The 20,181-nt window shown below is 40.8% G+C and overlaps 1 protein-coding gene across 1 annotated transcript in view; it reads left to right on the top strand.

Annotated features, from left to right (window-relative positions):
- The window catches only part of PGM5 (phosphoglucomutase 5), a 164,480-nt gene that overhangs the window by 18,358 nt on the left and 125,941 nt on the right, over positions 1–20,181 (top strand). The window contains exons 2-6 of the mRNA XM_036330916.1: positions 5,620–5,782; positions 8,889–9,035; positions 13,377–13,502; positions 17,410–17,600; positions 18,188–18,342. Of these exons, the coding sequence (XP_036186809.1) occupies positions 5,620–5,782; positions 8,889–9,035; positions 13,377–13,502; positions 17,410–17,600; positions 18,188–18,342 (782 nt within the window). The remainder of the gene's footprint in view (positions 1–5,619; positions 5,783–8,888; positions 9,036–13,376; positions 13,503–17,409; positions 17,601–18,187; positions 18,343–20,181) is intronic.

Here is a 20,181-nt window from a genome sequence, read left to right as displayed (position 1 = left end):
GCAGGGCTGTGGTCTTCATGGACCAGCTGCTGCTCCTCTGTGTATTCAGTTGAGCTCTGCAGTGACAGTGACCAGCAGCCAATCCAGAGTTCTGAAGGCCTGCCCTGCCCTAGTTGCTGATCCTTCTGCCACTGGACCTTCTGCTCCCGGATCAGGCCCAGCCCTGTGTCTGCACAGACCTCCACCCAGGGGAAATGAGAGTCACCTCCAGGGCTTGGGATAGACCTCGGGCAGAGGGTGCCCCCCACACTCCACACCCACCCAGCCAGCCTTGACCCGGGGTGTGAACATGACTGGTCCACCAGGCTTCTGACCTCCCCTACCCCTAACCTGTTCCTGCTCCTGGTAGGCCCTTTCTGTGTGACCCCCCCTTCTTTACACACACACACACACACACACACACACACACACACACACACACACACGCGGAGGGGACATCGGGCTGCTCATTAGGGTCAGAGTGGTGCCCTGGCCCACACAATACCGCCCAGGGCCTCCCTGTGTTACCTCTGGCTTCAGCCGTGTCAAGGGCAATAAGTGTCTGGGCTAAGCCCTGAACCAGCAGTGACTGCTGTGGAACATACTCTCATCACTGCTTCTCTTGAGGCCTCGGCCTCGGAACATGGGGGGAGACAACATGAAAACATGGTGTCCTTTCCAGTGTCTCTATCCAAATGAGATGGGAAGTGGCAGTTATAGAATGTGGCTGCCTGTTACTAGGGGTCCAGGTTCTGTTGGGCATTGTGAAGAAGTGAGGCCACCCCTGGGTCCCCTACCCCAGGCATCTCCTCAGGAAGAGCAGTGACCTCACTTCCTGACAAGATCAGTGACCTCACTACACTGAGCAGTAACCACACTACACCAAGAAGTACCATGGCCTCCAGAGTCCTTGGGGATCATTTGTGGGAGAAAGCCAGACCCAAACCTCATGTTGGGCTGAAATAAATTGAAATACATAGTGCACACACTTAGCTAGCCAGGGACACTAAAACTAACTTTCTTTTTTTAAAGAGAGGCTGAGTAGGGGGAAACACGTGGAGATTTTTTTAAAAAATATATTTTATTGATTTTTTTTACAGAGAGGAAGGGAGAGGGATAGAGAGTTAGAAACATCGATGAGAGAGAAACATCGATCAGCTGCCTCCTGCACACTCCCTACTGGGGATGTGCCCACAACCAAGGTACATGCCCTTGACCGGAATTGAACCTGGGACCCTTCAGTCCGCAGTGTCGCTCTATCCACTGAGCCAAACCTGTTAGGGCCTAAAACTAACTTTTAAATTGAATTTGTTTATTTATTGCAGTGACACTGGTTAATAAAATTGTATATGTTTCTTTAGTACAGTGATGGCGAACATTTTGAGCTCGGCGTGTCAGCATTTTGAAAAACCCTAACTTAACTCTGGTGCTGTGTCACATATGGAAATTTTTTGATATTTGCAACCATAGTAAAACAAAGACTTATATTTTTGATATTTATTTTATATATTTAAATGCCATTTAACAAAGGAAAATCAACCCAAAAAAATGAGTTTGCGTGTCACCTGACACGCATGTCATAGGTTTGCCATCACTGCTTTAGTACAATTCTATAATACATAATCTGTATATTGTATTGTGTGTTCACCACCCCAAGTCAAGTCTCCTTCCATCACCAGTTATCTTCCCTTTCCCTTCTTCTACCTCCCCCAGCACCCTTTCCCTCTGATAATCACCATAATGGAATATTACTTGTTTGTAAAAAAGAGGAAATCTTACCCTTTTACATAGCATGGATGGACCTGGAGAGTATTATGCTAAGTGAAAGAAGCCAGTCAGAGAAAGACAAGTACCATGTGATTTCACTTATATCTGGAATCTAATGAACAAAATGAACTAACAAACAAAATAGAAACAGACTCATAGATGCCAAGAACAGACTGACAGCTGTCAGCGGGGAGGGGGCTTGGGGGCTTGGTGAAAAAAATGAAGGAATTAAGCTAGAAAAACCTGAGACACAGACATTAGTCTCAGAGAGAAAGTGGAGTTGGGGGAGGTAGAAGAGAGTAAAGGGGGAATAGATGGTGATGGAAGGAGACTTGACTTTGGGTGTTGAAAACACAATACAATATACAGATGATGTGTTGTAAAAAAATATTAATTCTAAAAGATAGGATATATAGAAATCAATAAATAAAAGTTAAAATACTTTTTCAGGTTCTTGAATCCACAAACTTACTCCTTGAGGGAAGTTACTAACTTGTATTCATTATTGTATCTGTACGGTCTTCTACATTGTGTGTAATAATAAAATGAGTTGAGTGACCAAATAAATTTTAACAAGAGAATGTAGAACATAATTTATTATGGCTCTGGATAATAATATGAATGTAATTATCGTCCTATGTCTTTCCTGTCTTAATAAACGGCACCAGCATTCATCCAAATCTAAAGGTAGAAAGCTGTGCAAGAAATTACCATAAAATTTAGTGGCTTAAAACAATAAATATTATTTTTTACAGTTTTTGAGAGACAGAAGGTGGGTTGTTCTGACTTGGGGACTCTAATGAGGTCACAGTCATATTTTGGTGGGGGCTTTGTCATGTGAAGGCTTGACTGGGGGCTGGAGGATACACTGCAAGATGGCTCACCTCCACGCTGGCAAGTTGGTGCTGGCAATTGGTAGGAGGTCTCAGTTCCTGTCCATTCAGGTGCCTACACAGAGCTTCTTGTGTGGTGTCTTCATGACATGCTGACTGGTATCTTCCAGAGGGAACAATCCAAGAGAGCAAGGCAGAAGAGGCATTTACAGCCTCCTCTTGGAAGTCACACACTCCCCCTCTTCAATGTTCTAATCACCCAGATCTGCCTCATTCATTGTGGGAGAGGACTGCCCAGAGGCATGAATTCCAGAAGAAGGGATCATTGGGAGCTATCTTGGAAGTTGGCTACCAGAGCTCCTCTCTTTCATATTTCATTCCACACACGTCTTCTATTTATTCTCCTTCCAACAATATATCTCATATATAATCACTTATCTTCATCTCTATTGTCTCTAGCCTAATCCAAGACATTATTCACAATCAGCTCTGCTATAATAGCCTTTCATCTGATCTTTCTCCTTCTGCTCTTGTTACTCTCCAATGCATTTTCCATATAGCAGCCATTCATTCATCATTCACTCATTTTTTTCAATTCATTCAACATATTTATCTTGTACTTACATGCTAAGTTTGTTTTAGAATTTTAAAATATATAGCAGTGACTAAACAAAGTCCTTAGAACTTATATATAGTGGGAAAATTGGAAGATATTAGATGATAATATGTGTAATACAGAAGAATAAAGCAGGGTAAAGTAAACAGAGACCTGTAGGGGAATTAAGGACTAATGGGTGCTGTATTGGACAGAGTGAGGAGGCATGTGAATACCTGGGTAAAAGTGCTCTAAGTGGAGGAAAAGAAGGCAAAGGCCCTTATCATGCTTGGTGTGTTTGAGGAACAGCAAAGCAGCCACTGTGGCTGAAGCAGGGAGTGGGAGGGAAATGGCAGGCCATGGGGACCAGATCATGTAGGGCCTTGGAATCTATGATGAAGACTTTGGCTTTACCTTGGGTTGGTGGGGAACAAGAAAAGTCATGGGAATATTTTGCTGACAAGGTAGAACTTGCTTTTTAACAAGATCATCTGAATTGCTCAGTCCATGATCTTTTAAAATGTAAATGCTATCAGATCACTTCCATTGCTTAATACCGTTTGATGGATTCCCATTGTACTTAGAATAAAATCCAAGCTCCCTTAGCTATTATTATTATTATTGTTGTTATTAAAATTGACACTCCATTATTTTCCTATCATAGAATTCTGCTATCTCCCTTCCTATTAAGTATCCAATAATTGTTATTATTATTACATTTATCCTATATAATAAAGAGATAATATGCAAATTGACCATCACACCCTTGCACAAGATGGCCGCCCCCATGTGGTCACAAGATGGCCGTCAGGGGAGGGCAGTTAGGGGCGACCAAGTGAACAGGAGAGGGCAGTTGGGGCGACCGAGCCAGCAGGGGAGGACAGTTAGGGGTGATCGGGCCAGCAGGAGAGGGCAGTTGGGGGCGATTGGGCTGGCAGGGGAGCAGTTAGGCATTGATTAGGCTGGCAGGCAGGAGTGGTTAGGGGCAATCAGCAGGCAGGCAGGTGAGCGGTTGGGAGCCAGCCGTCGGACATCCCCTGAGGGGTCCCAGATTGAAGAGGGTGCAGGCTGGGCTGAGGGACAACCCCCCCCCCCCCGCATGAATTTCGTGCACTGAGCCTCTAGTTTGTTTATAAGCTGCTTCATCCACTCAAAAATATACTATGGAGATGTTGTGGTATGTGGGTCTTTTCCATACTAAGTCATCCCAAGAGTGCTTTATTTTTTGGAGTTATTGTGTTTGCTCGCTATAGGGTATATTTTTTCTGTATCTTCCCTCATTGTCATATTTGGCCAATGACCTACCTCTAGCCATGCTATTTTGGATGCCAGGCTAACTGCTGTTGAGCTGGATGCTAAAGCTTGCCTTGGTTTGTGGGCTACATCAATACTTCTCAAACTTTAATGAACGAATGAATTATCTGGAAGGAGGAAAGGGGATCTTAAGATACTGATACTTATTCAGTAGGTCTTGGGTGGGCCTTGAAATTCTGCATTTCTACCAAGCTCATAGGTGATGCTCATGCTGCTGATACTATGAGTGATGAGGTGGTTTGATCACATAGCTTGATTGAGCATTGGAATCACCCCAAAAACTACAAATTCCTGGATACCTCCCTTCTTCCCGAAGGTTCCAATATAATTAGACTGGGATGCAGTATGGTGAGTTAGAGTAAGGTGAATTTTCTAGGCTTCATTAGTGATTCTAATTTGTAGCAAAATTTGAGAGCTGCTGGATTGGATGACATTGGGTCCTATTTTAAAACAAAGCATACCAAATAATACTCTGCAGAGCTGTATTCTTTTTTAAAAGTTAGTTTTATAGCTATAGAAAAAGTCTGGCCACACTAATGGATGACTTAAAGATCTCTGCCTCGCACACGATTGGGTAGTGTCCCCAACATCCTCAGCATAGCTGCCACAAGGTCTAGACTTCCTGCCTTCAGAAGAGGTTGTTCCAAGTCCAGTTAAAATATGCCCACTGACAACAAGACTATATAAATCAGATCCCCTCCTGTATGAACTTATGCTGAGGCAGAGAATGGGATGAAGCATAGAAATGCTCCATTTCTTTTTTTCTTGTAATTTCTAGCATGTTAATGTACATCTTTGGAGCCAGCAACTAAGAACTTCTTGTGTGGTTCAAACTAACCCTTTGGTCATCAAAATCAGATGTTTCAAACTACTGAAGATCAATGAGACAGTTCCAATTTACAGATTAATAATTGACTGCTAGATATGGGTGTCTCAAATGGTCTTGGAGACATTGGGCAGAAGAGACAATGCCCAAGCTCTGTCTTCTTTCCCTCTCCCCTCACACCTGCCCACTCAGTTCCTTTGGCCAGGTGATTTACTGTGTGTTAGTAGAGCCTGGGGCACTTTCCTGTTGAAATGTACTTCAATCCCATGTATTAGGATTGATTTTTTTTTTCCTGGCTGGTCTAGATTGGACGACTGATTATTGGACAGAATGGCATCTTGTCGACACCTGCTGTTTCCTGCATTATCAGAAAGATCAAGGCAGCTGGTGGAATTATCCTGACAGCCAGCCACTGCCCTGGAGGACCCGGGGGAGAGTTTGGAGTGAAGTTTAATGTTGCCAATGGAGGTATGTGGTTCAGAATATGCCTTAATCATCATGATCTCTTTCTTCCTTTATGTTACCACAGTCTTACAATGACCTCCTGATGGTTGACAAACAGGGCAGAGAGGAAGTAGCTCAGAAAAATCTAGTGAGGTGCTTGTATTAGTCAGGGTCCTCCAGAGAAACAGAACCAATGGAATATTAAGGATTGGCTCAAGTGATTATGGGGAAAGAAGCAACTTTGAGGGGTGCGAATGGAAGTTTTGGGAATAGTTGCCTATGTCTGTTCGAAAAGAAGTAAGAAGAAAGGTTGCCTGCTAAATTCACGAGGCAAGAATAGAGACGGATTTTGGTATAAATCAGTGTTTCTCAACCTTCCTAATGCCGCGACCCTTTAATACAGTTCCTCATGTTGTGGTGACCCCCAACCATAAAATTATTTTCGTTGCTACTTCATAACTGTAATTTTGCTTCTGTTATGAATTGTAATGTAAATATCTGATATGCAGGATGTATTTTCATTGTTACAAATTGAACATAAAGCATAGTGATTAATCACAAAAACAATATGTAATTATATATGTGTTTTCCGATGGTCTTAGGCGACCCCTGTGAAAGGGTCATTCAACCCCTAAAGGGGTTGTGACCCACAGGTTGAGAACTGCTGGGATAAATGGAGATGTTTTCTAAAAGGTACTCTGGGAAATTTGTTGAAGATTCTTGAGAAGTGAGGACCAGGGTAAAGTTAAACCCGCATTCTTAGGATAAGGCAGTCTGTATAACTCCATGACTACCTTCAGCAATGTATGGGAGTGTCAGCAGTGGGAGCAGGTAGGTGTTTGGGGAATGATCAGGTGGGTGGGCACCGCAGAGCATCAAGAGGGCTGGTGGTGGTTAATAGTGTCTGAGCTGACATCAGACAACTAAGATTCAAATCCAGCCTCTGTCAATTAATAGGTATGTGACCTTGGTTAAGGTCACCTCTTCCAATTTCTGTTTCCCCATTTGGAAACTGAGGATAATAATAACACTTCATCTGCTTTTTGTGAGTGCCAAATTCCATATAAAGTGTGAGATGTGGTATATGTAAATTTCAATAAATGTTGGCTTGTGTTACTGGGCTAACAAAGGCATAGCTCAAATGGTGGATCATAGGATCCTGCCTGGAATAAGACACCAGTGAAACTAGAATGGACTGATGGCCTGGGATTAATTAAGTGATGAAGAGCAGGCTCAGCAGAGGTACAGAGTAAGATAGAAGGAAGATAAGGAATTTGTGGGGTAAGGATACTCATGTTTGATATTTTTGAAGAAAGGATTTCAAGAGACATTATTACTTAAGTTAAGACTGTACCAGGCATCAACTAAAATGAAGAAAAAAATCATTGGAGTAGAAGATGTCAGGGAACTTGGAAGTTGTTAAGGAACACAGGTGGCTGATGATCTCTGAGGTTATCTATGTGGGTGACTGGTTGAAAATTATCATCTCATGCAGTAGAACTTGTTTTACTTAAAAAAAAATCAGTGTACTTTGGCATTAAAACTCAAATACAGACTTAAAAACTGATAGAGACAGCACTATAACATGTTGTGGTGTCCAGAAGATGGGGATATTTACGCATTCTTTAATCTGGTGAGCATTAGTTTTGCATAAAAAAATGCAAAAACCAAATAAGATTATTTACTTCTTATGTTTTGTAAAAGGGTAAAGTTGATAAGGAATATGTTTATTACTTTGTGGTCCTTATTTTTTCTATATGACAAAAAGAATGTCAGTACAGTTTACTAGGCTCTATTCTTTCCCACCTACTGGAATGGCGCTATTGCTATTCCTTCCCCACCCCTAGTTTTATTGAGGTGTAATTAATATACACAAAACTTGCACATATTTAATGCATACAATTTAATGAGTTTAGGGACTATTCCTTTTCATATGTTCAATGAGCATTTATTGGGAGGCAGTAACAGTGTTATGCCCTAAAGTAGTACTGTCAAATAAAAACAGGTTGTGAGTTACATATGTATTTTAAGTTTTTCTGATAGCCACATAAACAAAGTAAAAAAACAACAGGTGAAATGAGTAATATATTTTATTTAACCTAATATATCCAAAATATTATTATTTCAACATGTTACTATAAAATTATTAATACAATGTATTATAGTTTTCTACTAACTCTTCAAAATTTTGTGTGTATTTTATAATCATAGAATATTTCAAATTAACTATCATATTTCAAGTGCTCAGTAGCCACATGTGGCTAGTGGCTATTGTATTGGACAGTGCAGCTCTAGGATTGGGATATAAAATAAGTCAGTAAGTAATTTGTGTTCAGTAGAAAGTTAAAATATAGTTGGTGAATGAAATTAATACACAAAGCTATCTTAACATCTCTCTCTCCCTATCTACCATCTATTTCTCTATAATTTATATTTTAGATCTTTCAATCTACTTATTTATTTGATTCTCAGGCTTGTTGCAAAAAATGTAAAGTGGCTTGTGTTAAGTCATAAAAGTTAAAAAGACAAGAAAAACTAAAGGAGGACAACTATTATTTTTATGTTCAATTAATTTAAAGTGGTATTACAACTAATGTATGGGGTATTTTGAGTTAAATTCATTTTAAAAATGTAGGAGTCACTAGAGAGTATGAATTGGGGAAAATAATTTACCCTGGTAAATTCACACATCCATGAGGCAACAGACCTGGGAGTAGAAATCATATGTTTTCCCCTCTAAGTGCACTTGGGAAGCTGCAGTTTAATTCTGGAATCCCTCACTTCTGTCAAATGCATATCCTGTTTGTGTCTCATATCCTGAATAAAGCTGATTACATAACCGGGCCTCCCTGGCAGGTGTGAAACTATTTTTAGGGAAGATGTATCATAGCTTAGAAGTAGATTCAAACAAACAAACATGTAGGTTATGCACCTCCATTGAACAGGTGAGGCTGACTGAATTTCTTCCTCAATGGATGTATACAACACAAGAAATAATTGAACTGTGGACTGTTGTCTGTTTAGAGAACAAGTGAATCTTTCTCCTTGTTGGTAGAGGAGGAGGTAATATTTCTCTAATGAAAAATTTAAATAAATTTATGTTTGGTGATGCATGATTTTCAAATTTTAGGTCCTGCACCAGATGTTGTTTCAGACAAAATCTATCAGATCAGCAAAACAATTGAGGAATATGCTATATGTCCTGATCTTCGAATCGACCTGTCTCGACTAGGAAGACAAGAATTTGACCTGGAGAACAAATTCAAACCATTTAGAGGTAATAGATTATGTTCTGAAGAAGTCAGAATAACTCTGTGGGTGAGTTGACTGGTTTCTGCAGGGCAGTGTACATGGGAAAGTGATTGAAGTATCAATCTTTGGAGTGACACTTGATAAATAGATACAATCTGAATGTAGTGTAGAGGAAAATGAGAACAGCCAAGATATTCAGAACTGGCAAGTTTCTAAAACCACTTTCCAAATTCTCCATCATTTTCCACATAGGGAAAGTTTCAGGGCTGACACTTTTTCATTGTTCCAAGAATAAGATGTGAATTGTGGAAAGTTGTCTTTGCTTTTCTAGCACTTAAGGTGGAGATGCCCAAATACCTTAGATAATAAATGGGAGACCCAACATGGTAGTGAGGCTGTAATTTCCCATGAAGATAAAACCATGCAGTTCATCTTGATTCAATGAACAATTACTGATTATCTGCTCTCTACCAACTCTGTGTTAGGAAATTTTACAAATTCAGTAAGTACCTAATGGATTTAGGCAAGTGGTTCAAAAATTAGAGAACCAGAATGATATTGTCAAAAATAGTATCCTGTGTCATTACATGAATAAAACCTCTGACATACTCAGATTACAACCTTTTATTTTATATTGCACTATATAACAGAATTACTGCCATTTATGTGCATATCATTTCCCCCCTCTTATTTTTATCTTGATATTTTTCTTTTTTCCTCAAAGTCATACAAGTAGCAATAAACCTAATATTTCTTTTTTTACTCATTTGGTATCCCTGTAGCTTAAATACAGTTAAGATGGTACCCATGTTTTACAAGTAATTTGACTTAGCTAAAAAGATGAAATACCTGGTTCATAGCAACATGGTATTGTACGGTCAGAAGAGCTTGAAATGAACTGTTCAAGGGTCACATTTTTGGGCCAACTCTTACATTTTTCTTGAAAGATTTTGAGTTAATTGTTTACTTATCAGAAATCAATGCAAAGCCATGTGATACTTACTGGAAGCAACGGAAGCCTGCTTTTATTAATCTAGTTGGGAGCATGTCAAATCAGTGTGTGTGTGTGTGTGTGGGGGTGTGCACACACATGTGCATGCACATGTACCCCCCCCCCCCCACTAGGTTTGGAAGAACTGGGCAATAAGATGACTGAGAAAAATCAGGCAGTTCCATCAAGAAAATGTTTTATTGATTGATTGATTGTATCTTCACAATTTTATTTAGTTGTTCAGGAGACCAGGTTTTTGATGAACTCAGATTCATGTCCATTGCTTCAGCCACATTGCTAATTTGATGAGTTTTTTAAAAAAATGCTATGGATACCAGGAAGTGGTAGAGAGATTCCCTGGCTCCCCAAAAGCATGTGCACATAATTGTTTGGGATAATTGTTGTGGTATGTTCTTGCTGTTTTAAATGTTGAGCAGGGCTTAGGTTAATTGGAAACAAATAAATCCTTGGCATTTCACCTTAAAGGATCAAGAGCATGAACTTTGTGGAGTGAACTTCTAAATTTCACTGAATTTTATTTGTTTTCTTGTTTTTTACATTTCTGTTTGGTACTATGTGTTATCTGCTCTAAATACAAATGTATTTAGGCAAGTGGTCCAAGAATTAAAGTACCAGATTGAAATTGCCAAAAACATTATTCTATATTTTAGAATGAGTAAAATTTTTACTATATTCAAGACATGACTTTTTATTTTATAGATTAATATTTTATTGTGGTTATACTAGAGGCCTGATGCATGAAATTCGTGCAAGGGGCTCCGCCCTTGCAGCCCCTCACAGCCTTGGCTTCGTCCGGAAGGTTGTCCAGATGGTCATTCTGCTGTTTGGTCTAATTAGCATATTAGTTCTTTATTATATAGGATATATATATAACAAAGTTTATCATTTTAACCATTTTTAGGTGTTAAGTTCATATAGATTAATTTTTAATTAATTTATTTTAAGGATTAGTATCTTCTCCCTGTCAAAATGTGATTAAAAACTGTGTTCTTTAAAAGTAATGACATTATATTTGAATGGACCTACATAGTACATTGATCTAAGTGTAAGGAAAAATAATTTTGCATATTTGACCAGAGGAAGAGAGTTTCATGTTACATATTAAAATCTCTTCCATTAAATATGGCATGTGTGTTTACTGAAAATTATTAAAGGAGGATTGCTAATATTCTTAGTGCATGTTTAGGTATTTCAGGATTCCAAAGAAGCATTTGTTTGAAAACTTTGAAAAACAACACATGTAAGTTTCAGAATTAACGAATTTAAAGAGTTAGGCTCATGAACAAAATCTTAGTGTCTAAAAGTCAAGTAGGAACTTTTCTAGGATAAGTACTTTCTGAGTATTATTATGTAACTAGAGGCCCGGTGCACAAAAATTTGTGCACTCGGTGGGGCGGGAGAGGGGGTCCCTCAGCCCGGCCTGTGCCCTCTCGCAGTCTGGGACCCCTCAGGAGATAACGACCTGCTGGCTTAGGCCTGCTCCCGGGTGGCAGAGGGCAGGCCCAATCCCTAGGTGCAGCCCCTGGTCGGGCTCAGAGCAGGGTCGATTGGGGAGTTGGGGCGCTGCCCCCTGTCATGCACAGAGCAGGGCGGATCAGGAGGTTGCGATGCCACCCTCAGTCATGCTCAGGGTAGGGCTGATTGGGGGGTTGGGGCACCGCCCCCTGTCACACTCAAGGCAGGGTCGATGGGGAGGTTGCAGCGCCACTCCCTGTCACGCACAGAGCAGGGCCCATCAGGGGGTTGGGGCTCCGTACCCTGTCACGCACAGAGCAGGTCCCATGGGGGGGGGGGTTGGGGCGCCGCACCCTGTCACACACAGAGCAGGACCAATCAAGGGGTTGGGGCGCTGCACCCTGTCACACACTGAGCCGCAGGGCAATTGGGGTTGGGGAGCTCCCCCCTATCAGGCACAGAGCAGGGCTGATCAGGGGGTTGGGGCGCCTTCCCCTGTCACGAACAGAGCAGGGCGGATGGGGAGGTTGTGGCCCCGCCCCCTGTCACACACAGAGCCGCAGGGTGATCAGGGGGTTTGGGCGCTGCCCCCTGTCACGCTGATCCCGGTGCTGGGAGGCATATTACCCTTTTACTATATAGGATAGAGGCCTGGTGCACGGGTGGGGGCCAGCTGGTTTGCCCTGAAGGGTGTCCTGGATCAGGGTGGGGGTCCCCACTGGGGTGCCTGGCCAGTCTGGGTGAGGGGCTGAGGGCTGTTTTCAGGCTGGCGGGTGAATGAAGCTCCCAACCGCTCCTTTTTTCTTTTTGTTTTATTCTGGGCCAGCTTTAGCTCTGAGGCTTGGCTCCATCTCTTAGGCCTCCGCTGCTGAAAGCAGGTATCTGGTTTGTTTGGGTTCTATAATCGAAACACTGTTTCAACTCCAGCTCTGAGATCCCAGCTGGCTGAAAGCAGGTTTCTGGGGTTTTGTTTAGCTTCTATATTTGTAACAATGTTTCAAACTGCAAGCTCAGAGGCTGGCATGGCAGGCGGGGAACATTGGAGTCCTCCGTCACTGAAGCAAGCAAGCCTCATGTCAGTTTCAAGCTGCCTGGCTGCTGGCCGCCATCTTGGCTGGCAGTTAATTTGCATATCACCCTGATTAGCCAATGGGAAGGGTAGCGGACGTATGGCTAATTACCATGTTTCTCTTTTATTAGATAGGATGATCACTAAGTTTGAAAAATGTAATGTATTCTGGTTTTATTTATTTGTCAAATAAATGGAAAAGACGTGTTTTGGATTCCTGGTCATTGGTTGGTGTTGGACACTGGAGTACATTTGTGTTTGATGAGGATTTCTCATATCTGGCATTCACCCTTGAATTGGCACTAGATTGGGCACACAAGAGACTTCACACAAACTCAGGAATATATCCCTCATCCTTAATTTCGAACCTGAGTCTGTTTGGCACAATGGCATTTGGAAAATAGGAGTCACTGCTGAAGTCACTCCTTGATTTGTTTCATGCCAGCTGAGTCATTCTTTGGCCAACCCCATAGGAGAGCCCACTGAATATGCCAAGATGCCTTTCAGCACTGAGGTGGGCGTAGTTTTTTGGGGGAGGTGGTAGAAGCAGGACACAGTTTTAACTACTTTATTCTTGTGGTTGATTTTTCACTTGCAAAGGAGAATTTAAAACTTGATACTATTTACATCCATGTAACCTGAAAAGTTTATAGCATCTTAATGTGTCTTAATTTGTGATTTTGTCTGTAAATGGACACTTGGCTTCCCACATAATGTGTGGGGTTATGATGGGATTATGATTAGAGATCCATATATTAGGGTAGTAATTCATTTTTATACTTCCAAGTCTTCTTCATGGTCACAGTTTTCCTTTGATTTTTTATCCTTAGTGGAGATAGTGGACCCAGTGGATATCTATCTCAATCTCCTTCGGACCATCTTTGACTTTAATGCCATCAAAAGTTTGCTAGCTGGGCCTGGCCAACTGAAGATCCGAGTTGATGCTATGCATGGAGGTAAGCTTGGGGGCTTTTACCATTTGGTGGGCAAGAAATGTTAAGGAGACCTTGACCCATGTGGGGTTTCTGGTATTATGAGGAATGGTGCGTTTGTAGGTATTCATATAACATATGTATTTTCAGTTATTTGGAATGCTCTGGTAAACTTCAGGGCTCTAATTCCTTTGTTTGATACAAATGAAAACAAAGCTTGAACAAATAAGTCCGCTGTCACACTGTGTTTGCTCCTAATAAGGTAGATCTGCTCTACCTGGTTTTAGGAGGGTGCCTTATGTACTAGGTGACCTGTGGGGACCAGTGGCACACAGTCTTCCTGATCATTGAACCCAGTGTTCCATGAGTGTCCCTTGTGTGGGTTGTGTGCACCCTCCTGTTGTAGATGAGCCTTGATTGCTATTGGCACATCAGTGGGTGAGGTTAACCCTCAGGCTGACTGGCTGTGAAGACTGGCCATGACCACAGGGTATGTATGAGCTGCTGTGCTCAGGCTGACCCTATAGAGTGGGATTTGCCCCAGTGGGCTCTGGTGCCTGCCGAGACCACCGTTTGGGGGTGCTGCTTGTGGAGTTAATTGGATAGTGCTTTGTTGTGGTCTGAAGCCAGCCACGAGGTGTGTTGGTTCTGGGGCCTCTTGGGAACTGCTCCAGTACAGGCCAAAATCAGCTGCTGCCTGTAACTGGCCTGGTGCTGCTGGTAGGAGATACAAAGTGATTCAAGGTTGGTAGCTAGCTACGTGTGCTAGGCCTGGAAGTGCGTGGGAGAAGCCACACTGCTAACCGTGGCGGGCTGCCACCAGCACCATGCCTGGGCCCACTCAGCAGAAGGCACAGGGCACCCTAAGCCCTGCCCACTGCCCATAAGGCTCAGCCACTGAAAGAGTCAGGCAGTATGAGGTGGATCCTGTTAATCTGGAAAATTATGCCCTTTTATTCTGGGAAATTATTTTGAATTACTTCTTGGATGATTTCCTTCCTTCCTTTCCTTCCTTCTTTCCCTCCCCTCCCCTCCCTTCCCCTCCCCTCCCCTCCTCTCCCCTCCCCCCCTTCCTTTCCAGAATGGCTGTTGTTTAGATATTGGACCTATAGAACTGATATTCTCATTATCCTGTTCTCCACCGCCCCCCCCCCCCTTGCCCGCATCACCACCATCCATTTATCTTCTCTTTATTTTGTGATACTTTCTTGGAAATTTAATCAACTTATCTCCAATTTCTTCCATTAAGTTTTTCAATCCCATTATTACATTTTTAATCTCTCCCAATTGTTTTTGTTTTCCAGATAATTTCTTTTTAAAATAGCTTCTTATTCATGTTTCATGAATGCCATATTTTTTAAATAAGTCAGGTTTGCTGAGGTATAATTTATATATATGCAGCAAAACTTATGCCTTGTAGGTATACAGTTAGATGAAGTTTGACAAATATAAATAGTTATGTAACCAATATGACAATCAAAATATAGAATATTTCCCTTCAAAAAATACCTCTGTGGCCCTTTGAAATCAAACCCAGCCTCTAACACTTAGCCCCTGGCAATCACTCATCTGCTCTCTGCCTACATAATTTTGCCTTTTTCAGAAAGCCCCATGTAATATGTCACTTTTTTCTTCAGGCTTCTTTCAGTCAGCATAAGGTTTCAGAGATGCTTTCATGGTGTTGTGTGTATTAGCAGTTATTCCTTATTTTGACTGAGTAGTTGTGCATTGTAGGGTAGTACTATTTGTTTATCTATCACCAGTTCATGTAATTAGGGTTATTTCTAGGTTTTGGCCATTATAAACAAAGCTGCTACAAACATTTGTGAACAAGTCTTTGTAGGGAGATAGGATTTCATTGTCTTGGATAAATACCTAGAAACTGCCCAACTATTTTCCAAAGTGGCTGTATCATTTATATTACCAGGAATATATGAGGGCTCCAGTTTCTCTGTGTCCTTATCAATGCTTAGTATTGTTAGTCTTTTCAGTGTTAGCCATTCTCACATAACTTGTTGATCTCTATTAGGATACTAGAGGCCCGGTGCACAAAAATTTGTGCATTGGAGGCAGGGGCAGCCTGGCCTGCCCCCTCTCACAGTCTGGGAGCCCTCAGGGGATGTCCTACTGACAGCTTAAGTCAGTCCTAAGCCGCAATCTGGCCTCCCTCTGCGGTAGGCTACCATGCTGATCAGGGGAAGGCGCTGCCTCCATCACCCTGCTGCTACTGCCACTGCCGGCCATGGTGGCTGCAAGGCCTAAGCCCTGGGCCTCACAGCTGCCGGAGCTCATGGCTGCCTGAGCCCCAGGCTTCGCAGCCACTGTGGCTTTGTCTGGATGGACGTCCTCCCTAATTAGCATATTACCCTTTTATTAGTATAGATTACTGACACATATTTTAGAAGTTTTCTTCTCTGTATAGTTTCTGTTTCCTTCAGATTGCTCTTTACTCTGTTTTAGTCTCATGTTAAATGCATTCCTCAAAAGTTTGGTGATCCTTGGCTCTCTGACATGTTTAGGAGTGAGGCACTAAAAATCTGTTGGGCTCTCTGAGCCCATGTGTGGAGCTTATCCTCCGTGGACTTTAAGGCCTTCTGTCTGGGCTGTTTTGTTCTTTCCAATTAGGCTGGTCATATCCACAGGAAAGGATCTTTCAGGTTCTTTCCTTAGTGTTATCTGGCCAGAGGAAAGAAAGCTTCTCTTTCTAAATAGTTTGAGTAATATTTCTGGGTTTGAGCCTCACTGCCTAGCTATGTGCCCATCTCTGAATCATCATGCTGGCAGAGGAATGAAGGACACTGATTGGGCAGATCTCAGTCACCTCCCCAGCTTTTGGAGAAGTAGGACTTAGCCATACCCAGGTCACATGAACTGAGATGGGAAAGGGGTAAGCTCTTCCAAGGAAACCCAAAATGTTGCTACTAGAGGAAGGGGAAATGAGTGCTGGGCAAGAAAAATCAAGAGCTGCCTCACTATTTGAGATTTGTATTATATTAATGAAGAATAAATGGAAAGCAATCCTTTTCATAAATTTCAGCTAACAGAATTACCTGCTGGTCTCCAAACATGCTGTGTATTCTGTCTTAGGCTCTATTTCCTTACTGATAATGTTCTTTTCATTTGGATGGCATCTCGTTCCTCACCCCTATCAAATTTATGTTCTTCCTTCAATTCCATGCAGAAATGCTGTCTCCTTCTGGAAGCCTTACCTGTGGTCATTATTTTTCTTAAGCCATTCGATATGATGATTTTATAAATACGCATGAAATGTGCTTGTCTTACCATTGTAGTTGCTCACCTGTAGATTTGACTCATACCACTACTAGGTTAAGAACCCAGCAATGCAGGAACCATGTGCTTTGAGTCCCTTAAATATGATTCCCTCCATTTCTATGGGAATTTCATGTTAGGCAATCCATAAATAATGTGTTTAACTGGAAAACTCTATTTATCAGCATTTATTTTATAAAATGTGCTTAGTTTTATATGCTTCAGTGGTCTACAGTGTTTAATTATACACTTGGCAAAGTTACAACAATTGCAGAGATAAAGAACATCGCTAGAGCCTTTTAGTGCTTTTGCATATATTTAGCTAAAGCTTTTAATACATAAAAAGCAAAAGACAGTGAATCATTATTAAATAGTTGATTTCTTTCTAACAAAAGTTTGGAAAAGTTTTGGAGAAAAGTTTCATGTAACTGGATTATTGAATAGATCTTCTCTGTGCCTAACAAGCTAACTGGCATGTAGTAGATGCTCAGTGAATAGTAATTGATGTAAATATTATTCTTGTGTCTTGAGAAAGCTGGTAGAATTTATATATATTTTTTGTTACTAAATAGTCATCCTTGTTCTAATAAAACACTCTTGGTGGTGGTGGTGATGGTGGGGGTTCTGCAAAGATTTTACATTGCTGTGTATCTTTTTTTAGTTATGGGACCCTATGTGAGAAAAGTCCTGTGTGATGAGCTAGGAGCCCCAGCCAATTCTGCAATAAACTGTGTTCCCCTGGAAGATTTTGGTGGGCAGCATCCTGATCCAAACCTGACATATGCAACGACCCTTCTGGAAGCTATGAAAGGAGGGGAATATGGATTTGGAGCTGCATTTGATGCTGATGGGGTAAGCAGAAATGTTTTTTGCCTGCTGACCCTTTTGCCACGTTAATGAACCAAGCATTGGAAACCAGAAAATTAATGAACCCATCTGGGGCCGACATGTATGGGGCATATGAACTCTAACTAGAACTGTGTCTGCTCTTCTGTTTAATAGGTATTGCAACTTAGCCATTACTGTTCTTAGTTCCCGGTAAACATTATATTATGAAAAGGTTGTTTCTTTTAAAAAAATATTCATGCAATAAATCTTTATTTATGGCTGGTTTTGTTGAAAGTACCATGTTAAGGAACCAGCTGGTTTAGCTGTCACCCCTGTTTTCCATTATGTTTGGGGGACTATGTGAATTAGGATATGGAGGCTACTGAAACCTGAGGTAGCCATCCACATTTCAACAGGTGTGACACATTCTTAGTTGCGTCAAGATCTTGGGGCCTACAATATTCAGGGATTTAAAAGAAGGTTTCCCATGCCCTCTTTGGCCTCATTCAAGTTGTTTTAAATATATGATGGCAGTAAAGTGGTGATTATGGGAGTGGGCTGCTAGTAGCAGTTGCATCTGTCTGATCATTTTCATACATTCTTTCCCACAGGATCGTTATATGATCCTAGGCCAAAATGGCTTCTTTGTGAGCCCTTCTGACTCCCTGGCCATCATTGCTGCCAACCTCTCTTGCATTCCGTATTTCCGTCAGATGGGAGTCCGAGGGTTTGGGAGGAGTATGCCCACCAGCATGGCCCTGGACAGGTAAGCAAGGATATCATTGTGAAAAACTTCATGGTAGGCCCTGATATCAATGTTTGCTTTCCCACTAGCGATGACTCATTCTTCCATACTCTGTTGGGAACTTGTGGAACTTAGAGACAAGTTCCTGGGTAGGAAAATGTAGAACCAGGTGGGCTGAATTTGATTCTTGGTCCTGTCACTTCTTAGTTGTGGGGATATGAGGATAATAATGGTATCATCCTTACATAGATTGTTATGAGGTAGGAGAGAGGTGTTTCATGTAAAACATTTAACAGAGTGCCTGGTACATAATAAATACTTCATAAATAAAACAATTAGTAATTAATTATTTAGTATTAAAACAATATGTAAGTGAGGTGTGAAAAGAACATGGGTTTTCAGGTCAGATAATATGTTAACCTGCTGGCTTGTATTCTTATTAGGTTTGTAAAAGTAGGGATGATCAATTATAGGTTTGTTGTGAGAAGAAATGAGATGTACCCAACAGATATTCACTTAGTATATCCAAGTGTTAGGTTGTTTTCTCCTAGCCCTACCCATCCATACCATCTTTTTTTTTTTTTTTACCTTGTCTTGTGAAACAAGGAATTTCAGAGTCTAATATTTTCAAGCAGCATATATTATTATGGAAGCAGTACTTGTTGGAAAGTTAGAAGACACAACAAATAAGTAAATGTAAACATCATATCCCTTTCCCTGAGTTACCTATGTTAATAGAAAATGTGTATTTGCTATAGGATCTCCTTCTATACATATATAATATACATAAGTAATTATAATCATATATAAATGCATAATATATAATATGTGTAATACATCATATAATTGCTTTTTGGTAATACCAAAAAGTGATTTGAAATGCCTGATAACTTGTTTTTCCTTTTCCATCAACAATCTTCAGCTTTGTATTAATATATTTTATGTCACCTAAAACCAAGATTATATTCACATTTCCCCCAGGTGTCCCCAAAATGTCTTTAATGGATTTGTTGCTCAAAGCAAGATCATACAAGACCATACATTGCATCTGGTTGCTATGTCCCTTAAGTCTTTTATAATTTAGCACAATCCTTTTCTCTTGTACTTAATGACAGTGATTTTTGAGGAGACCTGACCAGTTGTCCTGCAGAATCCAACCTTCTGGATTGGTGTGGTTATTTCCTTACGGTGTTATTCATTTATTCATGAGGTAAAATTTACATACAGTGAAATGAGTCATCTTAAGAGTACTATTCAGTGAGTTTTGGAAAATGTATTTTCCAAAGTCATTGCATGGGTTAGTAGTTCATTCCTTTTTGTTGCTGTGTAGTATACCAAGGGATGAATAGATCACAATGTATTTTTCCAGTCTCCTGTTGGTGGACATTTGGGTTGTTTTCAGTCACTAGCTATTGTGAATTATGCTGTGATGAGCATTTTTATACAAGTTTTTTTTGTGGACACATCTTCGTTTTTCCTGGATAAATATCTAGGATTAGAATACTGATTGTAGGTTGACATATGTTTAATTTTTCAAGAAACTGCCAAACAATTTTCCATTTTTACACTCTTAATTGCAGTCTATGAGAGTTCTAGATGCTTTATATCATTATTATCATTTGGTGTTGTCTTTTTTATTTTAACCATCTGGTGAGTATAAGATGCATTTATTTCGGTTTAGATTTGTATCATCTTAATCTCTAGTGATGATGTGCTTATTTTCATATGCTTATTGTTCATTTTAGTAACTTAATGTATTTGCTCAATTAAAAAATTGGGTTGTTTGTCTTTTTGTTATTAACTTATAGAAATTCTTTATATATTATGGATAATAAGGCTTTTGTGAGATATATGTATTAC

Source organism: Myotis myotis, unplaced genomic scaffold (genome assembly GCF_014108235.1).
Source record: "Myotis myotis isolate mMyoMyo1 unplaced genomic scaffold, mMyoMyo1.p scaffold_m19_p_12, whole genome shotgun sequence".
Classification (NCBI taxonomy): Eukaryota; Metazoa; Chordata; class Mammalia; order Chiroptera; family Vespertilionidae; genus Myotis; species Myotis myotis.
Note: the sequence above shows the minus strand (reverse complement) of the source record. Positions and strands in the feature narration are given on the sequence as shown.